Consider the following 19,881-nt stretch of genomic DNA (forward strand, 5'->3'; position numbering starts at 1 on the left):
CCAAATTTTAATGCAAACCGTTTTATATTCGTTCGAATGCGCGCAAATCCGAATTGATCGTAATTCGATTTGGTGCGAGAGATAATTGCAACTGCCACTGGCGCTGATTGGGCGATGTAACAGTAAAAAAAACGTGCCACGCGAGTCGTCCGACAATCATACGCACGCTTTGTTTGCTCATCGCAGTCCTCGTTGATGATGTTTGCTCGCTTTTATGTTTTTGGTATTCCGACGAACTGTACGTTGCCAAGCTTATTAGCGAGACCTTACTCTACGCATGTCATACAACCTCTAATGATTTTTTTAAATATTTATGTATTTTAATGAAGTAGTTATTTCTTAGTAATCTTGATATGAAATAAAAAATTAATTTATGCTTATTGATTGAAAATAAACGAAAATTACCTGCGCCTATAGATGTTGACATTGTAACAAAACATATAAATCGTCCTTTATATTTAAAATGTCACTCTTGCCTATAATTACATTGGTTCTCTTCCATTTAACGTAGAACATATACTTGAAAACTATGTTGAATAACAGATGAGAGGGGATTCGCTTAAAGCCTTTCCCATCAATAATAATTAGACCGTATTGTGCTGAATATTTAAGCCACAAAAACAGTCTTTGAAATAATATGAATATAATTATGCTGCATATATGTATATATAATATAGTTTTCTCTTATATTAGTTGCAGTTATAATATGTAAACTGTTAAAGGTAAAATCAAACATAAAGTTCTGTTAGTCACTGTAGGTATTTGTATATTACGCTTATTACATACATTATAATATATATCATAACAATTCCAATGTAGCAAAACATTATTGAAATAAATATGGTTCAGTCGAAATTAAATGTTTTTAAATTAATAGGTATTTTTGAATAAAAAAATGCTTTTTCTGTGTTTATAAAGCAATGAAGTCATATAAATGCAAAATAATATAAATGAATCTATTCATACATCTTTCAGATCATTTGAATTATTAATATTATTATGATTTATATGACAATATTATTTTTTAGTTTTATATACGTCTATATTTTTCCAAACGGTTGATAAAATTATATTTGGAATTTTCATCAGAAAGATACTGTGTAAAAATTTTATCTTCATAGAGAATAACTAACAACACAATACAGTTTTATTTTAATGATTTAACGTTAATACATTCAACGCCTACGTACATTTGCGTAAATTTGCCTTGGCACTGATAATGGACGACGTTAATGAACTTTAGTTCTCGAAACAATTCGAATGTTTTATTAGTTTCAGCAATTCGTCACTATGTTCAAACTTGGCCGTGTCGTGATATTTTTCATCATATATTTCTGTGATGATCACGATACTGTACACACGTGGATGATATTCTCCCACCTACACTAACGTCACAAATAATTACATGAATCTAAATATGGCCAAAGTATAACACGTCCAATTAATGTTGTTATTAGTATTACAAAATGCTTATATTAATATCAAAGACACATTCTCGGAAAATTCATGACATTAATTCGTTAATATTCATTTCGATATATTATTTTTATTACTAAATACGGCTTAGTAATAAATCATTGAATTAATTCTCACAGAAATAGTTTTCGATCCCAAGAGTTGCACAAATTAGTTAGAACTTACATAATTTATATTTGATTGTAATATATCAAATGTTTTGACATAAAGAAACATCCGTACTGTCAGAAATAGGTATTCAATGATGTCAGGTCTTTATTTATTGCTACTTAGTATTAGCAGTGCTTTAAAATTACACTGTTATGATTAAATTAATATTCAAAATATATTTAATATCTTTTATTGAACGTTACAAAGGTAATTCCAAAATTATTATACTAATAAATTAGACATTAAGTGTACTAAAATACAATCATAGAACAACAATTTCCTTCAATTAATGAGAAACTATTAATAAATATAAAGCTCATATTAATATACAAAATAATAAAGGAGTTGATGGTATAAAAAGTTACTTTACTTTAGAGAAAAGATGAGGAGTTAGTGTTTATTTACTTCCATGCAAAAATATATATGTATTTATTGAATTGTTCAAGATTGTTTCATTTACGAGCATATGCAAGAGTGATAACTGAGATTTTTCTCGGTTCTTTTTGATCCACATTTTGAACCAATGGTTGATAACTTTACATTATAATTAATTTGTGGAAGACTATTCAAAATTATATACTTATAGCATCCTACTTGAATAAAGTATAACAATTTGATTGATGTTAATTTATAAGTTTATATATGCCAATTTGACTACAATTATTAAATTTTGTGCAAACTTATTGCTTCATAAATTTAAACTCCACTTATATTTAAATGACCAAGACATATAGGAAGCATGACATTGGAATTGAAGATTTAGTACTTGCGCAAAGGCCATGACTTGTCGTATGTCAAATCAGCGCACAACTGCATCAGAACTGGAAATAGGGTCGACGAAATAATAAGTATCATAGCGACCTGAAATTGATTATATTCAAATCTGTAACGCGCTGGAAGAGTTGAGTAACGTGTTGAGTAATATGTACTCATTTAACGCCTATCGTTAACTTAGAATATACAAATTCTTACAAAAGGATACTTTTAATGTTTTAGACATATTTGATGAATAGTATTTTAAACGAAGTTGCAAATAGTTTGCTGACTAAAACATTTTATCGTATAAAGTGTTAAAAAGATGTTTTTTATTAAATAAACATGACACCCCTGCCTAGAACATACTGTCTATTCGTTATATCATAACGAAGCTGACATGTCCACCTTTGCACCTTCCTCATGACTGCCATGACAGATCGGTACTTGTGTCCACTTCACTGCAATTCCGCTTATAGATGAATGCATTAGCGACCTTTGGCGAAGATATGTCATTAAAATAAATCATAATGATCCAAACATTCATTAGTCGACAAAAATTTATGCTCGTTTTCGTTGTTAAAATTTTACACACGCTTTTTAGAAGTGTATACCACTTTTTACGTCATGTCTCCAGCCACGGTAATCCAGATCACTAGCTTAATCATAATTTGTGTGAATGGTGAGTGTGTCACTCGTGTGTGACAGTAGAATAACTGGTGAATGGGTGGTACCCAAACCAGGACCGGCTACTTATGCAGTTCCCAGGTTCGGGTACCATTTGTACCAACGGTGCACAAACGTACCTGATTTTCGAATCCTTTTATTTATTTCTTTTTCTCACTTTTTTTCTACGTGCTCATATCAACATTTAAATAATAATAATTAAATAAATTTTACCCCAATCACACATGATGAAACAGTAACAAAAGTGTTTAAGGTTTTAGAAGATATAATTTCTTAAATTTCATCACTTCTATTTCGTTATTTGGATAATTTATTATTTCGATTATATTCTATTTAGAACAAATTTCTTAAAAAAATATGACTAATTATGAGGAATATACTTATGACAAATAAATAAAGTTAAATCAGTAAAATTTTCTTTTCACTTAATGGTAAGGTCTTCTACAAGCCTGTCGGCTACCTTACCTTACCACCTCCTACCTACCACTACCACCGAAGGGAGATTTACTTGTGAGTAGGTACCGTCGCATATTCTACCGCCAAAAAGAAACACACTACGTATTTTTGTATTCTGGTTTGATGGATGAGCGAGCTGGATTGTAATAACAGGCACAAGAGAAATGAAATCTTAGTTTACGGTTTACGGCGAAGTTTACGGCACATTGGCGATGTAAGTCATAATTAATATGTCTTACAGCGTTACTGTCCATGGGCGGTGGTGACGACGCATAATAAGTTGTCCCATTTGCCCGTTCGCATATAACATCGTACAAAGATCTTTGATACTAATAAAATATAACTATTTTATATGAGTCATTCCTACATATCAACCAACAAAATAAAGAAATTGTTGCTTTACCAGTCTACTTAATTTATACTACAAATTCATAAAACTGCTTTTAAAGTATAGCGCTTGATCGTAAATAGCCTTTAAGTCTGAATTAATTTGTCAATTATAATAAAATTAATATTTAATACTTCATACCGTTTATGAAAAAAGTCGTGACAATCAGAAATTATAAGTTTAGCGATTTTTGTCAAATGATAACTCTTAGACTAAGTGTCTTAAACATTTTTGTTCTTGATCATATTCTCTGTCTCTTTAAATAAAATTAAAACTTGCTTTTCATATACGATTCCTATTCGTATTAAATGATCATAATAAGAGTAGAGGACATTTTCAGATTATTTATAACAAAGTAACTGTAACCGTAAAAATATTTAAAACCGATATTATATACAGCACTACAGCATTCGTATATTATTTTTTAATGAAGTATATCAAAATATTATACAGATGATTCCTTAAAAGTAATTCTGTTAGAATCTAAGAGAAAATCAGTGCTTTCGAGTGGAAAGGTCCCACGTACGTGCACGGTTTAACCAAGCGGTAAGGCTCGCTAGCTGGCGACTAACGAACAGCGACTCGCTTGATTGGCGCTGGCGGAGCACCGATCGCCCCGAGCTCCACGCCTTCCGCATTATTTCCGAATTGGAAAAAATCAAAGCCCCACATCGTATACGGCAACCGCAAACAAACAAATAATACGGAACCACCGCCAATACAAATGAGTACCGATACGACGCCGTGCGGAATGCGAAGTCGGAGTGAAGTCGAGCGTGGGGTCGACGCAAATAAACGTCCGCCGATGTGTTTGAAGGAATTTGTTGCGATGTTTATCGAATGCGATGCGTGCTTATAATATCAATATCACGTCAAACTTTTCCACTCGTTCCAAAAAATAACAAAATATAGCGAATCAAGGCTATTTATTTTAACGTAATAACGTTGTTATTATCTTCCAGATTAACGTTTCGTGGTAATGGCTAAATGAACGTCGACTATGAGCAAATATTCAAACAAATGTCAATAATAAATAACATACAGGCAGCGGGCAATTAAGCGCGGGGTCGGAACAATCGGACGGCATCGAAATGCACTTTGCAAATGAACCGAACTGCAGGGCGGGGCGGGGCGATGGACGACAAATGTAATTAAACGGGAGATGCACTCTGCAGATGCCATCTCTGACCTACACACTCCAGATGCCGAGCCAGATAAGGATGCTATCTAATTGGGCACAATGATTTTTCCCTTTGATAACGCATTGGATTATTGATTGCAATAATATTCTGTATTATTGTTTTTTGATTCATGATGATTCACAAATAAAATTTATATTAATAGTAATTGTTAAACGCAAAATTTTTTGAAATAGTAAATCATAAATCACACAAACTAAAAAATAAATTGTTAGTTGGATTTTTCATATTATATTTAATAGATGAAAATACTAAGACAAAAACATTTCCCTCTTATTGTATCTGTCAGTTATCGAAAGCATTAATTATTATAGATACATAACTAATAATAAATTTAAACAGGGCGTGATTCATTTAACGTGGTCAAAATATTACTCAAATTCTAACATACACCTTAAACAAATCCGCAAGGGTAGTTTAACACTGTTCCCTTTACAAACAGACAAGCAACAATGGTTGAGTATTAAAATAAACAGTAACGTCGCCATGTGGCGCACCCTGGCGAGCAAACAGCAAACAACGGCTAATATATTCAGCGGCACCGAATGCTGCATTCAACTTATCCTTAACTGTACCCTTCTCTGAATTATAACGAAACTGGACGAGCTTTTTATAAAATTATTTAATTTATTTTTATATAACCGAGTTTATTGTTTGATTTTACCTTTCGAGATTTTTTTCTGTTGTCAATAAATATGCTTGGCAGAATGTACGAATGCCTTATTTTAAAAAATATATACAATATTCACAATCAAAACAATATTTATTTTTATTAATAGCATTATGTGGCGGCCGAAATCTAAGAATCAAATTAAAAATAAAGATAATTTTCCTCGTATCACGTATAGAGAATTATATTTCAATAATTTTACCTTTTCGCATAGATTCACCTTGAAACCACAGCGAATGTTTGCACGAACACTACATGCAAAGGTCGTCTTCTGACACGTCAGAGGGCGCGCTAGCGGGGCGTATGAAAAACGTGAGGCCGCGCGGAATGATCTAATTGTATTCATTAGCCGGGACGACGCGCAAATATTGACTATGCCGGCACTCGCCTCGGGCGCACAACCTCCCTTTGATCCCATATCTGCACGAAAAACCCAAATCTTGTAACGTCATTTTTTGTAATTTTTCATGGAATTATAATAAAAAAATACCTCTACATCTAACTGATATTAGAAGTTGTTTTGTAATTATATTTATATTTATTTGATTTATTATAAATAAAAGAATGAATGTTTTAAGAATTACAATTTGAATTATGATAAGAACAATGCTGAATAAGACTTAAGTATGTAATGAATAAATTACATATTCTATTTAAAAATAAATATATGTAAGAATTTACTTATAACTTTTTATAAAACTTTCATTAATCGTACAATATAAGTGATTTGTATTAAAACTCACTACCGAAAACATACTGATTAGTGCATGTATAATTAATAGCAAAGTTATTATTTAAGATATTAGAGGTTCTAATAATAATTCTTCGTTGTCTGTAATTTATCATCTCAAAAACATAAAATCATTTAGTTAAAATCATATAAATTATAATAAAAATAAATAAATTTCATTGAATCCACTTCGTTCATCTAAAATACTGTTTGGCAAGCTTTAAAAATAAAAAATAATTAATAAATCAATACAACTTAAATGTTATTATAATTTAATAAAGTTATTTACTTCATAATATCTAGTACAAAGTTAATCAATCGCCGAAGCGGCCGAGCGATCAAACACCAAACACACCCTCCTGTTTATACTTAGCGGATGAAAAGGCAACACCGTACGCCCCGGAATAATATTAGCTACCCTCAATAATACGATCAATGTTAATAAGCTTCTGCATATTCCGAAAAACAAACCTATTGCGTACGAAATAAGAACAAATTCGAATTGCGGATAAATGGAACAATGAGACATTTTAGAAAAGCTAAGTTTTTTTACTAACTGGTAACATGTGTTAACATTTGCTGATAATCCTGGATTAACACATCATAATAAAGAGATGAATACGTAGTTTATTTAGGCCGTCTGTTCGTCTGTCGACGCTATTCGATGGCGTTTAGCGAGCGACAGGTGCGTTGACGCAACTCATATTATTTCATGAAGTTAGCACAAGGACTACAAGAGTTCCCTGTAGTCCTTGTACTCGTAGATTCTATATACTTAGCTCGTAAACTTATCTCGATTTAATACATTTCTTAAATGTTCCGCTATATTGAAGAAAACATTTATTGTAATAAACTTTCCATTACTATTTCTACTTATTCTTAATAAAAACCTATATAAATCTATTAACACTACTTTACTGTCCGTCGGTGAATACAAAGGCCAAAAATACAGATTTTAAAAATATCACGTGTTATTTCTAGGAATCCGTATCTATTTCTTGCTAATTCTTTACGGTGGAATATACATCCAATGTGGAAACTTTTCGTTGAAATAATCTTGAACATTGAGTAATGCTAACTTGACTTGAGTTCTTTTACTTTTTTATTTCGTATACGGGACCTGATACGAAATGGTCACCAACCCCTGAAGATGTTATATGAAATATTTACAATTATTACATTCAATGCACCGATTAACGTGCTAACTGAGATGTTATATCCCTTAAGCCTATAATTATAATGTAAGACTAGCAAAGTCATCTACTCATAAAATCGGATCACTACAATACAAGTTACAATATAACGAATGACCCAAACCCAAACGCATTACAAATTCATTAAAGTAAAAATTAAACAAATCGAAGTATTTTAATAACCCTATATATAACGCTATGTATAAGACGAGAAATTCTTTAGCTTTTATAAAATAATAAAAAAAAAAAATTAAAAATATTTAAAAAAATATTAGCAAATGTTTCCTCGGTTCATAACACTGTTAAACAATTGTTAACACCGTTTATCATGCTGTTTATTCTTGTACGCCAATGAATTTTTAATGATCCGAGTTGTCTAAATCACAAAAAGTCTGTCACAAGCCGTCCAGCGACAGATGCGCCCCCATTGATAGTGAACACTTCATTGCCTCCTACTTGCTGACTTGTTACTTTTTTATAACTAAACCATTTATATGAGTCAAAACTGGTTCTAATGATGGCGTTATTACAGTTTTTGTGATGTCCAAATACACTTCTTTCAGATAGAATTAAGATATAAAAAAATCAGACTTTCAAACAGAATAAAAAAAACATCGATTTCAAAAATCTGAGTTACAACTCTACATTTTATCACTGTTACAATTTTTATTGATTATATAATAGTAAAATAAAAATACATTTAGCTCAAGTAGTAGTCAAAACGGTTCTTAATAAAAAGAAATGTTTAAGTTAAAGTTGCAAAATTAGTAACATTAAGACTTAGGGAAAAGTAGTAAATAAAATAATAATATTATAACCATAATTTCATATAAATATACCTTAATATTGATATATGAAAAAATGCTTTAGTATTAATTTTATCAACTTGAAATTAGAAATTATTTTTTTGCGAAATTTTCATTATTGCTGAAAAAAAAAGAATTATTTATGAACTTAAAATTCACTAGCGTAACATCTGCTGATCTCTATTAGTTATTTCTCGTATCACGTGCCGATATCGGTGATTACAACACATTGTCTCGGGCTCGTAGTTCAGCCCAGTCACGGTGATCATTCAAAATCGATATGAATCAATGCCATTTTAACTACCCTGCGTAGGGAAGTGCCGGTTATACTGATTGATTATTTCAATTACAATCGGCAAAAGGTTTGTTCGTGATATGTATCAATAAGATAATCAATAAAAAATATACCTATTATTATTATTAACTAATTCCATCCTCGTCGGCAACTGATTATGATGATTACGGAAATCATAGTGTTCCCGAAACATAAAACATTCCTCTATAATAATGTAAGTATAACCGGAATAATTATTAATAACAAAACACGGTTCAGATATTATTAAAATGTATATTTTTTGAAAAATTATAGTGACCAAGTCATTTTTATCAGTGGTAATATAATAGTTTCATAAAATTTATATAAATTTAGGTTAATATTTTTGGAGTGGCTCTTGTATAAATACGAAATAGAATGCCAGATGGCTATCCCATATTTTGATGAGGTTCCCTACACAGTGTATGAACGGAGTGAGCAGTAAATGAGTCGCGAATCTCCTATGATAAATGCCACGGGGAGCAGAATAGTGACGTTAACGCGCAGACAATATCGGCACTTTTCTCTCGTTCCGTGCTAAATGATTTGTGAGAGAATCGTGAACTATGGCGAAATATGGTTTGATATATTAATGCAAAAAAATCTTAACTATACCCCTCATTTGTTTTATCATTTTTGTTTTATTTTTACTTGTAATAATAATTTGCAAAATTATTTTATCATGACCCAAAATTGACATTTTTTTAGTCTATAATATTTTACCTTCAGGTAGTTAAAGACATTTCATTAAATATGTATAGTTAACTCTACATAGTACAGAACAAAGTCACTTTCCGCCGTCTGAACGCTTCTTCGGATTTTAACTCGCTTTTCATCAATAAACAGAGTGGTTCAAGAGGAAGATTTTATGTACAATACCTGCACATTATACCAGAGAAAAATCGAACATTTAAATTTCCCTAGCTGGAAAAAAAACCAAAAAATTTTCTTTTTATGTTTGTTCTTCAATCTTAAAGATATATAAAGAGTCTTATTATACTATTTGATGCGGAAATGGGTAATCAAATATAAATATAAAATTATCAAATTGACTTTAAAAATAAATATAAAATATAAACTCAATAAATACTTCAAAGTGTTAGATAAATACGATTTTAATAAAAAAGTAAAAATATTTTGATATTAAGAGTCATTTTGGATGTATATGATGTAATACTTGCAAATAAATTAAAGAAAACCAGTTTGTCTATCAAATATCACAAATAATTCGACCCTCTTCTGCACTGAAGCAATGGCGATTCGTTTATAATATCCATATATTTAGCTCGTATGATAGTTTTTGACATTTCTCCTACGCTTCCCCCATTAAATCGACCCCAAACCCAATGGGGAACATGAATTTGCTCTTTTATGAAAACCTTAGATTGTTTATAAAGCTGACTTTGGAAATATATTCAGATGCAGAATGTTTAATTTTTTGTCTATAGTTATTCTAACGATTTAATTTTATTTTATTTTAATTCAATTTACATGTAAAAGATACTTTTACAAATGAGGCTTTTACATGAGGTTATGAAATTATATATACATTTATAAAAATTTAAATACGACTCTTGCCTAGCCGAACATCATTTTTAATGTCTGTCACCTTTGGGACATGCGTGGGAACTAGAAATATTTATTTTTAAGACCCTTATTTTGTTGTCCTGTGAACAACAATTACGATTCCCCAGACAGTTCACAAGTAAGTATTCCCTACATACCGCGAACATTTCTCACATTCAAATTGTACTTTAATTCTACGGGGGCGCTGTGCATGCACTTGATCCCATAGCGTCTCTGGGGAAAAAACAACAAGTCGCGAGCTTAAATGAAAAATAATTGTCTGGGAGCACGAACATCAGAAGTCAACATAAAACTCATACAAATAAAAAAATCTTAACAATCAAATAAATTTCGAAACTTAAAATTTACTTAGTGGTAATCTTTATTCAAGCCTGTCTGAGTATGTACCACCCACTTATCATATAATCTACCGCTAAACAGCAATATTGTAATATATAATATAGTATTGTAAGGCGAAAACTGAATGACGTGGTCAAGGAAGCGACGTCACCTTTGAGACGTAGTAAAAGAAAGGGGCACCATCTTGGGTTGTCATGGTGGTAACAAGTTTGTAACTGTCAGTGGCATTCTTGATGAATTTCATAATATTTTGTTGATATATAGCTGAAACTTAGTTAATCAGTGTCCGTCGATATTAATTTTAAATGTTTATTGAATGGTCGATTATAATAGTATTATTATGTTCCTCTTTCAATCTGTAATATTACTGTGCTGTGGGATCCACATCCCAAAGCACAGTAATATTTTTTATTTGTTTAATTGGCCTACATCGAATTACAACAAATCCATCCATAAATTTATCTAAGATTAAAAATATTGATGTATGACTGCAAATATAATCGACACGTGTATTGTCACGACAATCTCTACTTGCGCGAAATTTTAATCACTTTAAGTGCTAACAACGATTCATATCCTATCCCTTCCTTAACGTGAACATTGAGAAATAATGAAGATATATGCAAAAATGTCGTTAATGTATATTCCCTCAGAGCGATTTACAACTAAAAAATGAATATTTATATAGCCTCGAAAATTAATTGAGCAATTTACAAAACAATGTTAACATGAATTAATTTGAATTATTTCTTTTATTTAATGACATACAAATCTAAATAAAATTATCTGTCTGAATTTACTTTTTCGCTTAATAATAAACTAATTAAAAAATCTGAACAGAATAATGTCGAATCACGTACGAGTTATTTTAAACTAAATACATCAGTATCTGTGAAGTGATGTTAATCAATTAACGGGAATGATCAGATCTACTACATCCCGTGGGAGACGCAGGTCACGGTGCGCGAACTAATCGCGCGCGCGATCACTACTTCCCACGATGCCACGGCTCAGATACACTTATTGCTATTTTCTACCATATCAAATGTCACGCCCTTCGTTTCGATTAGTTGCACTAAGTATGCGTTGACGTTTTTATTTATCTGATAACTACTTAGGCATGTTGGATTTCCTAGTAGCAATGTTATTATATAAGAGAACTTGAATTAACTAACATTAAAGTGTCTAAATTATATCGTTTTTAGAAAAAAGAACAGTAAAATCACAATAAAACAGTCGGAAAAAGATATTAATGAAGATAATATGAAAAAAAAAATTCAAGTTAAACAGAAAAACAGTACCTACCGAGAGTATTTGTATTTTTTTAAAATAATTTATTGTATGTTATAGATTGTCTTTACGTTCATTATAGTACATAATATGTAGATCCTTTTGTAGAGTCAGACAAATTACGATGTAGGGTTTCCGCATCAATTTTAGTTAAAATTATTTTACGCAGTCTATATGTAACATGTATTTGTAAACTCTAGAACTTTTACGTTTTGAGACTTGTTATTTAAAAATTACTTTGACGATCCCTTCTGGCGACTAACCCGGGCCCGAAGTCGACTTTAAGTGATTACTTACTGCGTGAACCGCAATCAACGCGATTAACTAGGGCGGTAGTTTCATTAGGGTAAGTTTCAAATCGAAATCAAGAGATTTAATTCAGTGAGTATCCTAAATATAATCGAATTATGTATTACGTTTAATCATTTGTAATAAAATATGAAATAAGTATTCAAATATACTATAAATGTCCTATTTAACATTAATAATACAATTACTTCTATTCAAATTCCAATTATTATTTTTAATTTTGATCTTAAAACGAGAAATCTCTAAGGTATTATTTATAGTTTTTTTTTTAATTTCATAATTGTACTTAATTTTAATCTACACTAATATTATAAATTCGAAAGTAACTCTGTCGGTTACGCTTTTTCGACTAAACTACTGAACCGAATTTGATAAAATTTGGTAAGTAGCAAACTTGAGCCCAAAGAAGGACTTATACTACATTTCTATACCTACGATAAAACATGCAGGCGAAGCCGTCCGCGTTTATATTCATACTAAACATATTTTAGACAATTAGATAGAGAATAGAAATTAGTTTAAATAGGTTTTTTAATGAAGACTTACTCTTCCGACTATATAAAGTAACTGTTGTCAGAAAGAATTATAGTTTAGAAAATATAACGTACCATAGATACTTAAATATAAACAATATCAAAAACAATACATAATTTAAGTAGGTTCTTACAAGTTCCTATATGATCGAAGATGAACAACGGTGTAGAGCCAAGTGTGTGTGTATTGAAACACAAAGACTGGATGAATAGCATATAGCATACGAAGATGTTTGAAATAATATAATCGGACACCCAAATTAAATGATTTACTGAAAGTAGTTGAATTATGTAAGATTTGTTTCGAATTTAAGATAACCATTTGTTTTGATAATTATTTATGAATTCGTTCATTTTAAAAACATCATAACATTTTAGTGTAGACATTATAAAATCAATCATCAAGCGGATACTTGCTAATGTAACAAGATTATTTCTACTCTTTGCGTAGAACAAATAAATTATAAAATTAATAAACAATAACATATCAATTCCGAGCACTGCTATTCAAACAAACAATAACCATAATGATTTTATACCCTTGTCTATGTGGCAAGTGGCAAGTGCGTCTAATCACGTGGCGAGCACGCGTGCGCGACACGTGCCCATACGACGAGCCACCTGCGCGAGAGTGCATAGGGAGACAGTGATATTAATTGTTTACTACTTCAACTACAATATTTTCAATATAATTTTCAATAATATTGTATTTTTAATGTTTATATAATGTTGTTTTCCTGAAATAAATAAATAAATATTTCTATAGATAAAGGCAAACAAAAATGTGCTTCTTAAAATACTTTTAATAATAGGGCTTTATAAATTTTGGCTTATAAACAAATATGAGGATTTTCTAATACTAGTTTAATCGACTCATTCGTATAATATTTCTTTTATAATTATACTTACATTGCATTAATTTAAAAAAAAACTTGTAGAGGCATTATTTGTATTAGCAGTCTATAATATTATTATTTACTAGCTGCTCCGCGAAGTTTTACAGCAAAGTGTGATGTCGCTATGCTATGGCTTTTTTCAAAAGTGCTTGTAAAAGCCTATTTGAATAAAGTATATTTTGATTTTCATTTTGATTTTTATTACTACTAGCTAGTACCTGATGTCGCTCAAACACACTGTTCAGCTTTATAATTATTTATTGGAAAGTAATCAACAACGTTACATTTCATTATTTTACAATTATATTTTTATGGTTATAAAATAATTATTAAAATAAAATATGCTGTCATTTATATACAAATTTATTTTAATGCGATAAATAAAAATATTTACGCTTAATGATCATAAACAAATTCGATGATAAATATTGCAATAGGTTCATAAAACACTATTATTAAAAATCAAAATAAATTTTACATTGAAGTTGTTCTTTGTTAAATAAACATTTTTCACATTAAGCCATAACATGCTACCCGCATTTTATAATTACATAATAATAAATTACATTTCTATTCGCAGACCCTTACTCAATCGCCAGAAATTATATTCCCAAGCGGCAAACACAAGATCTAAGACCTGGATTGACATTTTGCGGACGTTCCCGAAGGTAGTCGTGTCAATCTTTATTGCATTTCAGCTCGGCACACGTCATATTTTAGTGACCACGCCGGTGTGAAACAACAATGAGAAACCACGTCCTCATAAATAGCAAATAATATGAAAATAAACTGAGAAATAATAGAAATTGAAATATGTATTAAAATGTCAAATAAGCTTAAAGGGAAATCTTTATTACTTTTCGAAATTTAGTTTTCATTGGATAATACATACATATGTGAAATAATAAATCATAATGAAATTTGAATGTTCAAGATTAGGTAACGTAAACGTAGTTGTTGCATAGTTTACAATGTGAAATTCTCTATCGGTTTAGTAATTTAGATGCACTTGTAAATTCCGAATATTCCCAATCTAATCTCTCTCGCCGTTCGTGGATAACAATAAAACCAAAATCGTCCGCAATTATATAGAATTTATCGACTCGGACGGCACCACCGCTTGATGGATTAAATTGCTCTAGCCCTATGACAATGTGAGTACGGAAAAATACGTCCCGTATTATGAAGCAGCTGGTCATTTTTCAAGCAATTCCTTTTGCTCTGGTAGCAGGTGGCCATTCTTTTATCGTTGCCCGGCCGGTAACGGTAAATTGTGCGTTTGCTTAGCGCTTCGGGTAAGCTATGTTTGCGAACCGCCTCTGATGAATTTGAGCAAGATTCGTGTTGAATTAGGACGCCTCGTAATATTTACCTTTTCGTAATGTTAACATTTACTGCCGCACCCTCGTGTAATGGTTGACCAATGGAAATTGTTTGACAAAATATAATTTTATTGTTGCGACCATTTTATTAATGTTTAAATGTAAAGTAAGGCCATAAAGATTCAAATATACCTTTATTTAGTAATAAAATCTCAACATATTTTTATATGAAGTTTTGGGTTTTGCATTGATAAAACATTCATATATTATGTACCTCTTGTACGTAATGCAAATCTACAATCAGAAAACGTACCTACTCATACATCAAAATAATTTAATTACCTGTAGTACATTTGTTTGCACTCTACAATGAATACTGTATTTACCGCGGGTCGCGTACACCCAATTTTAATTGTAATATGTGAATTCGCATTTTCCAGGCGAGTTTTAATTATCGGGAGTCGCGCGCGGCTGAGTTACGCGACCGCCCGCGATATTTATGGCGGCTGTCTGCCATTCCAATACACTTTTTAACGTAATGAGCGTTGCTATGGGGGTTGCGCTGATACATAGCTTTACGATTGTTTTTTCATTATGTATTGTGCACCGGCGGCGCTTTTACTCGGATGCGTGACTTTTCTTTAAGATTAATTCCTCATTTATGTGATGAAAAATTTTAACATTTCATAAATTTATTCGTACATAAATATCCAATACGAATCAAAATATCTTATAATGTCAGAGTCGCCCTGTCTAGGGCGTTGTCATGTAGAATATGAGATTAGTATAGAGTCACCAGCGGGTCGCTTGCGGCAGAACGTGATCAGTTCTCGCGCCACTCACCCGATTCCGTAACATTAAATATTCAGTAAGAGCAACAAGGAGCACGCGTCGCAGACCCGGCGTACATAAAAATGAGCGCCTATTATGAAATTAACAGTAGCTAACCGCGAATGTCTGCTACGTTTTTTTGGCAAGGCGCCGTCAGCTACAGCCGAATTACCGGACACTAATTGGACTGTGGAAATGCAGTGACGGACGAAGCGGAAAAAGGTTTTTTTTTTCATCCCAGTGGGAGGCTCGAAATATTTTGATTACTTTATTCCATTAAATCGATAGACACTAATGCAAAGTTGTTAATTATACGATATTTAGATTTTAATGAATTGTAACAACACAACGTATGTCTTAAACCTTCACATCGTGACTTTTTCTTATTTTTCAATATTGATATATATATTTAAAGATTAGAGAATATAAATAAAATAACAATTAATAAGGCTCACCTGTACTCTAGCTTCTGTTAAGTCTATTTTCATTGCTATTTCCTCTCTTGTGTAAATGTCGGGGTAATGTGTCTCTTGGAAGGCTCTCTCTAACTCTTTAAGCTGTGCTGATGTGAATGTAGTCCGGATTCGACGCTGCTTCCGTTTCTCTGTCAAGGAACCTTCATGTCCCCCATATACTTTGTAAGGGAGACCAGCTGTTAAACAAAAAAATATATATTTTATACGGGCTGGTTAAATGTTTTACATGAATACTATAACTAATCAATAAATGCGGTAATGTTTCAGTAATAACAGACCAAGGAGAAATTCAAGCATCGGTATCACTCAATAGTAAAGATTAGAGCTTTTAAAATAACATAGTATATATTTACAGTTTTATATTTCGTACCGCTGAATGAAAGAGAAGGTACATTCGAGTTTAGAAGCGGCCATTTTTGTCTCCCCTCCGACAGCGCCCTCGTAGGTACAACTTATTGTACCTACACCTTTATATATAATTTATGTTTATAAATGCTAATGCTATTTGGCGTTTTAATTAAGATGGTTGGTATTTTTGAGATACTTATATCATTATTTTATATAAAAAGTGATGATAAGTTATAACAGTAAATTTTATACTTTTGCAATGTTTATTTTGTTTTATAATCTTTTTAATAAGCTTACGAAGAAAAATATTGCTCTATCAATTTAATTTTCATCTTATTATAAACAAATATTAAAGGTACATGCACTACATATAATTTTGTTAATAACGTTCTTAATATGATATTCTTACTAAACGTTGATATTCGTTTTTGTGGATCTATTTTGATAAATCTTTTTTTTTCCTATAATATATAAAAACTCTATTAACTATAAAGGTTTTAGATGCTTGTAGTTATCTTTACTACCCATTTATTTGAAATTTTTCATTCATTTAAATTTGATATTTTTAATTTTGTAATGATACCCTTGCATGTTCCTTAGTTTAAAAAAAATCTAATTAGTTATAAATTCTTAATATACTTATATTATAAATATAGTAAAAAAGCTAAGATTATTTAACCAAATCCATGATTTTTGTCATTCACTTATAATTATTCATTTTTTTAATACGTTGGTAAAAATAAAGAAGCATTATAAGATACTTCGTCTAAATAATAATGGGTGGAAAAACCGTAGCGGTGGCATGTCGCGTGGCATAGATATCGATCGTAGCCGACGCTACGCCTTGGCTACGTAAGGAAAACTGCACTCTTTTGTTACTGAGAGCTACGAGCTACGCGCTACAATTCCGTAGTCTTGCTAGCGATTTCAGATTAAAATTCCGTTGAATACTGCGTTTTGCATTTTTCTGTATTTGTACTGCAGACGTTTTAATCATGGCTTCGAGTCACAAGCTGAATAATATAATTTTGTAACTGAATTTAAAAAACTGTAACTAACTAACTTTTTTTGTTAATTTGCGCAATTTTCAGTACATTCGCATAAAGCCATAAATATTTTTTAACTGACGATATAATTAATTCCTGCAAAACAGTTACCATAGACATTAGTACGAACGTGCGAGATAGATACCGCAAACCGCACGCGCAGCGACAATTACCCCAAATGAACCGGAATTAATCGAGACTCGCTTCTTGGCCAAGCTGCGGTCTCATTTGCATTATTAATAGAGGGTGCGGATAGCGGGGAGGACGGGAAATCGTGTCACTGCCCGCGCACCACCTCCCCGCAATTTGTGAAACCTAATGAAGAGGATCCCGCCAAGATGTTTCTGTTCTTATGATGTTTAATTTGAGTTTGCAGTTCTTGGGTCAGGCAGGCGGCCCGATCATTGTTATTGCGCCCTTTATCTCTTTATAGACAGACCTAGAAGTCGCTGAAACTGAGCGTTCGCTAAATATAAATGCTTCATTATATTTATCTTGGATGTTCCTACCTAATCCCTTAATAAGTTTTACTTAAAATATACGAAATCATTAAAAATTATATATGTTATTTTCTTAGTCTTAAATATACCAATAAATAAATTACGAGATACTATTTTTAATGCAATCAACAATAACACCCTCGTTGATCATGCTAGCTTATAAGATTCCAGATCCAAAGTTTAAAAACCGAGTTTGGCCATTAAAAAGTTTTATTATGAAATTATCAGAGACAGCCCAGAGTTAAAAAGTTGACATTTTGTGTGTGTCTCTTTCGTGCCTTGTAAAAATGTTGGTCCTATGACTGTCCAGTCGCGTCGAATTGCTTTCCCATCGAACTTTGACAGGAAGAGAATAAGGATAGCACCTGTATTTCCACACATTTTTCCACTATGGTATTTCCTCACAGTTATATGATATGACTGTTCATTGATATAAGACGCCCTAGCTAAAATCCTTCATTTTGGCAATAAACTATTCATGTAAAAAATATTGTTAATAGACGAATGTGTAATTAACCCGATAGTCAATTTACTCAAAGAAAATTTGTTAAATTTCGAGTCGTAATTGTACAAGAACATGAAATTCACGTTTGTCACGTCTAGCTTATCCAAATTTAAAGCGGGTAAAACTGCGAAACGCAGCTACTTGAATAACAGTATTATATAGTCAAGCCTTCTCAGATACACATATTGATTTAGTTGTTTTTTCAATGAGACAAGACATAAAAAGTCTCATCATTTATTTATTTAAATATAATAATAATATTACTATGATACGGAATTTATTTGAATAACAATAAAACCATAAATTGTAATCTTCGACCTATGTAGCATGAATTCGTTACATGGAGAACACGTGGAGCTAATTAATCGTCAGACGCCGATTAATTCGCAGGTGATATGATCCATGAACCCCCATCTTCCCTCCCAGACTTATTCCCAACCGGAGATCCTTCGCTAATTACTGAACGGAGCGACTTCAGGGGCTCTGAGAATCTACTGTACATTTACACTTGAATGTGGATTATTATTTAAGACTTACAAGACATAAAAAATATATAATACCTATATATATAACTTATTTACATACTTAATTGTAATTTAAAGAAATAATAGTAACACATGAAAATACAAAAAAAAAGATTACAACAATATTTACTTTTAACTATTTTATTCTTTAGTGTGCTTCACAAATATATAAGCTAAAGCATTGAAATCTGTTGTGTTTATAATATCTGCAAATATATTACGCGTTCAACATTTTTTCCTCTTTAGTAAATCGTAGTAAATTGTTTCGCCATCCATCCACGCGGCCGTGGTTCATTTTTCTCGCGTCACGCGCAAAGTTCGCCGACATTCATAATGCAGGCGATGTCGGCGCGTCAACGCGGCATATTGCGGAAGGGTTAGCAGATTAATGGAAAGCTGGATCAAGCCGACACTGCTTCTCGGAGAAAAAATGAAAGACACTTGTCGGCAGAACTGTCACTTTCTTATTATTTATACCTAAGTATACCTTCTGGTCGTGTCTTTAAAATATGTAACTGGCTAAAGCGTATATAACATACTCGACACTTTTGTAA

At 31.6% G+C, this 19,881-nt stretch overlaps 2 protein-coding genes across 2 annotated transcripts in view; one reads left to right on the plus strand and one right to left on the minus strand.

Moving 5' to 3' along the window:
- Positions 1-19,881, plus strand: part of LOC113397446 (THO complex subunit 2) — a 213,284-nt gene that overhangs the window by 134,327 nt on the left and 59,076 nt on the right. The window lies entirely within an intron of this gene.
- LOC113397416 (paired mesoderm homeobox protein 2A-like) overlaps positions 1-19,881 on the minus strand; it is a 29,135-nt gene that overhangs the window by 4,675 nt on the left and 4,579 nt on the right. Inside the window, exon 3 of the mRNA XM_026635741.2 lies at positions 16,384-16,580. Within this exon, the coding sequence (XP_026491526.2) occupies positions 16,384-16,580 (197 nt within the window). The remainder of the gene's footprint in view (positions 1-16,383; positions 16,581-19,881) is intronic.

The sequence above is a fragment of the Vanessa tameamea genome, chromosome 3 (genome assembly GCF_037043105.1).
Source record: "Vanessa tameamea isolate UH-Manoa-2023 chromosome 3, ilVanTame1 primary haplotype, whole genome shotgun sequence".
Lineage (NCBI taxonomy): Eukaryota > Metazoa > Arthropoda > Insecta > Lepidoptera > Nymphalidae > Vanessa > Vanessa tameamea.